The sequence below is a fragment of the Phaethon lepturus genome, unplaced genomic scaffold, assembly GCF_000687285.1.
Source record: "Phaethon lepturus isolate BGI_N335 unplaced genomic scaffold, ASM68728v1 scaffold44004, whole genome shotgun sequence".
NCBI lineage: Eukaryota > Metazoa > Chordata > Aves > Phaethontiformes > Phaethontidae > Phaethon > Phaethon lepturus.
This window is the reverse complement of record NW_010538133.1, coordinates 68,372-73,758: the sequence shown is the minus strand read 5'-3', so window position 1 is coordinate 73,758 and position 5,387 is coordinate 68,372. Positions and strand designations below refer to the sequence as shown.

Genomic DNA, 5,387 nt, shown 5'->3' with positions numbered 1-5,387 from the left:
TTCTGGAAGGTTGGGTAGGGTCGGGGGAGGAAGGGAGGTGTCTAGACTCAATATTACTATTGTAGAGCCTGGCATTATTTATGACATTTTCTAGGCAAGCCACAAACTGAAAATAGAAACCAGGAGACATAAAGCCACTCGTAACCCCTGAGGAATGGCTTTGCAAGCTGTATGACAGTGGAAAAGCTGAAAGTGAAAGACTCATTCGACTGTCCTGGACAAAACCTCAGGCAGCATGAAAAAGAAATTTGCCCTACACATCAGAAATGAAAGCCCACGGCAGAGAAACGCTGCAGGTCCGGCAGCCAAAGCAAGCCGACAGATGCAGCCTCCCGGTGGGTGAGATTCATCCCTGTGCCAACTTCAGATCTATGCCCTACTTTAGTCCTACTTACACCATGTTTGGAAGTGAAGCAGCACACCTTACACTAACCATCTGCCTCGGATTCAGTTTGCAGTGATGCAGCAGTCCGAGCAAACGAGCCAGAAATGGACAATAACGCATAACGGGCATGTGGTATAAAGCAGCTCCACCCTCGCTCCGAGAGCCGCTCCATATTGAGCTGTTAGACACATACCAGTCTGCTGGCATTTGCAAAAACTACACAGCTACCAATAATGTTGGAACATAATTATGTGTTTTTACTTGAGGTGGCTGTAAGTAAACCGGAGGTAATTTAGCCTGAAAACAGTTTTTATACATCTCCCAAGACTTGCCCGCAATAGGCAGTCATGTCAGATTCCTCTTGCCAGTAACTGGATGTTAGCAATTCCAGAACTAGACAGATAGTATATAACTTTTGTTATTACCCATTTGTTATTTGTTAGATCTGTTGAAATTTGTTATTCTCATTGAAAACCAAACAGAAGCGTGGCTGAGCCTAGATAATATTTAAAGATGACTGTGCACACAAATGACAGCAGGCACACACAGCAGGAAAAGAGTGGGAACCAGAGCTAGGATATATCCCAGTCCTGCATTAGCAGCTAACAAATCTCTATTCTAATTATTGTTTCATGTCCATTCTACTTTGCTTGATCAGCCTAAACCCTGTCTTCCAGTGATGTGGAAACACAGCTGGAAAACTTCCTTGCAGAAGAATTTTTCCCAGCAGGCTTGGAAGTGCCAGCTTTGGTCCCCCGACTCAGGTTCTTGCCCACACCTCTGTCTTCTGGCAGAGGCACAAAGACCTGGAAACCTTCTCTTCGCACTGCCAAAATGTTCCTGGGCACTGTAAAGTCCTTCAACACTAGCTAGTGACAAGCCACGTGAACTCTGGCAGCTTGGCCCGGCAGAAGACAGCTTAGTCGCACTAATGCCCCTTTTCCTTTAGGTTCCTCCTTACCTTTTTGACAACAGGAATTACTAGAAAGCAGCTCACGGTAGCAGGAGTGTCTAAACCCTTCTGCGGAGTCTTTAGAGGACACATGCCCTGCAACCCATACACAGAAATCTTCTGGTCCTGTGAAAGAGCACATAAAATTCTATGAATTTCCATCATCTTCCATCCTTTTCATATTTTGGTATCTGACCAAGATCAAATTGGTTCCAAACCCAGTTTTTACTTGTATTTTTTGATATCCAAAGCCTGGATTTCTCCTTGTTTTCCCTGGAGAGCATTTGCTTTGTCTGCAGGTAGAAAGCAGGTTACTGCCTTCCCCAGAATGAGCTGTGGGCAGTACACGCACTATCCAAAAGCCATCAAAATCACCACTATAGGTGTTTCATCACCACATCTAAAAGTAGCACTTGACAACCCTGACTCTATTGGTTTTTTTTTTTTTAATTTTTAAAATTCTTCCAAAAATGAACTATACGGATGGGTCTCCCACCAACCCCAACAAATCCCAAATATGTCAGGACAATTGAGACATCTTGCTAGTTATTTTGCATTAATCTGTCATTCAAGGAAAGCTAGTATTACATTGTACGTGGAATCACACCTGCTCTACACCTCGTGAATCTACTAAACTAACATAGAGCACCCAGTTTGGGGAATAGCAACACATTTCATTTTGATCAAAAAGGTGGATATAAAATGCTTTAAGATTTCTGAATTGTAGTTTTCTATACTTCTTGTTATGAAAAAAATAGGAAAATTTGAACTTTACCTCAATGTGGGAACAGAAAAATATCTTACTCTCCTACGGGGAAAAAAAGATCTACACTCTCACTCGGTTCCAGCACCCACGCTAGGGTGGGGTGAATTAACCAACACAAATTATTTATTCAGCAAGCGTGGCCTTTTTTCCCCTCTCTGAAACACTGAGCTTCAGGAACATTTCAATTTGTTTCAGCTATTTTTTGTTTGCTTTGTGTCAAACGATTGTGTCAGAACTGGCGACAACACAGCCCTTTTTGAGGCATGGACAGGGGCTCAGAGGGATAAATCAGCCATACTCTCTCACTCTTATTTTTTTTAGCTGCAGTTTTCCACGGTGAACACAAAACTTGGGTACCCATTTCCCACCAACTTGCAAATCCCTCGAGCCTCCTTCAAAACCCCACCCTTAAGTGCATGGTTTCTCTCACTGCTTCCCTTTATCGCTTACAGATAAGGACATTTCCCAGAAGAAATCCTAGGTACAGATATGCTGCGACCCGGAGAGCTCCGCCTCAGAAAGTCGAGGTTCCCACCACCGCTTTGAACACCAGGAGGCACGACTTTGATCTAGGTATCAGCTAAGAAACAGGCCGAAACAATACGCCCCGAGATGGCAAAGTCACGCTGCTCATCTGAGACGCCTATTGTCTCAGACACTCTTAGCTTTATTAATTTAATTGGCTCTCTCTTCGTTTGTGCCTCTTCTAATGACGCCCCTCGTGAGCGGAGCACTGAAGCGTGGGCAACGCTCACCTCAGTGGCAGCCCAGAGGGCATTCTGAAATTTTAATTGGCAGCATAGCTTCATTCCTGGGCAGCTCATCCTCTCCACTTCTATGACTCCTTTCTCCGGATTCACCACCGTGTAGTTTCTGAAAGGAGCAAATAACAATTTCCTATAGCCAACATTCATCCTGCAAACTGCTGCGGGATGGTACTTGGCACTTTTGGCCAAGCCGTAAGATGAGTGTCCAGACGTGGATGATGCTGCAAGCATCTACATCCCTCCAAATAATCGTTGCAAAGGAAGAGAAATACAGCTGTGCCATGGCTCTTCCTCTGGGGGCAGACGTGCAATTTCAACTCAGCTATCTGACCTTGCACGGAAATGGATTAGGAGAATTTATGTGGTCTGTTACTATAATTCAGTTGTGAGACAAATAGCTCCAGCTGAATAGCAGTAATTAATAGCTGGGAGGTCTTAGCCCCTCTCGCCCATTAGGTTCTCAAGAGAATACATGCTCGTTCTCCAAGTTCCCTGCCTCGGTATTATCTGGCTTCATTACTTATTCTAGTACGTAAACAGAAGAGCATGATTCTTCCAAATAAGAGCAAAGATCTGTAACCTGATAAAATAATTTATAAATATGACTAATTAATATTTTTTTAGCAAACAGAATTTTGTTTGTTTGGGGACATTTATTGGGTTTGTGTGCTTGAACAATAACTGGATATTCACGAGCACATCTGTAAGCCCCAGATGTTTTACCAACTGTGGCACAAGCAATTACACATCCTGAAATCTGTCACATACAAGTAATTTGTTATTCAGCAGTTTCCAGCAAGTGGATTGTCCAGTCAGGAAGCAGATTCACTGAGATATATTGCTGTGAATATTTGGACAACATCCATGTATTCAAAATACATCTGTGAGTCCCATGTGTTCCTCCAGTTTTAGCAGGAATAGTTATACTGTCTGCACTGAATGACTGACCAGGCACCACAAATAGCAAAGCAAATAGTTCATGAACAAATCACATACCTTTCCCATTAGGTTAATGCTTACAAATAATGAACACGTTAATATAAATTTCAGATCAGTTTGTGAATGTTTCCAAATAAGATTGGGGCTATAAAAATCAGTAAAATCCGTAAGAATAAACCTAACTAGCCATGGGTCACGTGTGGCTGAGCAAAATACCATAATCTCCGTCACAATTTAATAACATTTAAAGCACATGCCTATTCAGTATAGCATACATTTTACTGAAAGTATACACTTGGATGCACACACAGCTTCAGGCATGTGGTTAACTCCTGATGATTTCAATAGGATTTAAGCATGTGCTTAATTGCTTTGCAGAAGAGAGATGGAACTGCAGTCTCAATTAGGAAAGGTTTAGTGTTAAATGGCCTCATTAGGAAAGGCAGAACACGTCTGTTCTCATGTGCAAATGCTTCATCCTGTGTGTGTGAATCATTACCCTGCCCTAATCTTCTCCTCATATTAACTGAAGCAGAGTTAAGCTCATTAAATATCCTTTATAAAGCAACCACTGTTCCCAATTAAAAGAGTTTGGGAAAACAGTGTTCACCATATCCTTGGCATTCACCCAAATTCACTTTCACCTTCTTTACCTCCCTCCCAGAGGCATAAGTGAAGACGCTGAAGGATTTTTACCTAAAAAGGACAAATAAATAAAGAAAGAAATTACTAACATGGGCTGTCTCACCTGGTGTCTTCCTTCCCATCCCAGAAGACCACAGTGTATTCCTGTCCTTGGGAGCAGAAGAAGGAAGACTGCTTCCCACAGGATAGCAAGTACATAAATGTTGCAAAGGTAGGATCTTTCATCTGTCCTACCACAGAAATGGCTAGTGGACGCTGTGGGGAAAGGAAAAGAGAATGACGTATGTCATACAAGACAGTTGGAAGTCCAGATGAAATAAAAGAATCGTAATAATCATCATTTATTAAAGATAGAAAGTCAAAAAGTAGAACTTCTTTAATAAGCGCTTCTGCTGTCTCAAATCTGCACCAAATTCTCCTTATAAATCCCACCTCATTGGTTTTTAGCATCCTCCGTACCCAGACACTGAAGCCAAACCTCTTCTGTACCTCCATGGTTTGATCTGTGATTCTCTTACACATTTTATTGATGAATTTCTTCAGGTTTACAAATTTTGGAAGTTGACTCACTGTCATGACAGTGTCTAGCTGTTTGGGAGTCAAGCTGACCCTTGTTTGAAGGACAGTAGCTCTGAAACACCAACTTGTAATTAATGAAAAATGTAATGCAGCATAATCCTTTTCTTGTACTTTGAACCCTTTTCTTCCTCACACCGCCTTTTATAATGTCAGTGTTTTTGAAGTCTTTGTAGTTACACTCACAGCACGATACTATAGCTGTTTTTAGAAATTATGGGTAACGTCTTGCCCTGGTGAAATCAATAGCCTAACTGCCATTGATGTCAAGGGACCTTCATGTCACCGCAGATGACTAAGGTCACCAATCTGCCATCGTTTCATTCATAAAACTCTCATTTAAGTCACTAGAAGTTC

General features: G+C 42.0%; 1 protein-coding gene across 1 annotated transcript in view; it reads right to left on the bottom strand.

Annotated features, from left to right (window-relative positions):
- Positions 1-1,346: 1,346 nt before the first annotated feature.
- Positions 1,347-5,387, bottom strand: part of LRRK1 (leucine-rich repeat kinase 1) — a gene marked incomplete at its 3' end in the record, with an annotated part of 69,090 nt that continues 65,049 nt past the window's right edge. The window contains exons 28-30 of the mRNA XM_010286669.1: positions 4,558-4,709; positions 2,859-2,976; positions 1,347-1,463 (exon numbers count right to left, since the gene is read on the bottom strand). Of these exons, the coding sequence (XP_010284971.1) occupies positions 1,347-1,463; positions 2,859-2,976; positions 4,558-4,709 (387 nt within the window). The remainder of the gene's footprint in view (positions 1,464-2,858; positions 2,977-4,557; positions 4,710-5,387) is intronic.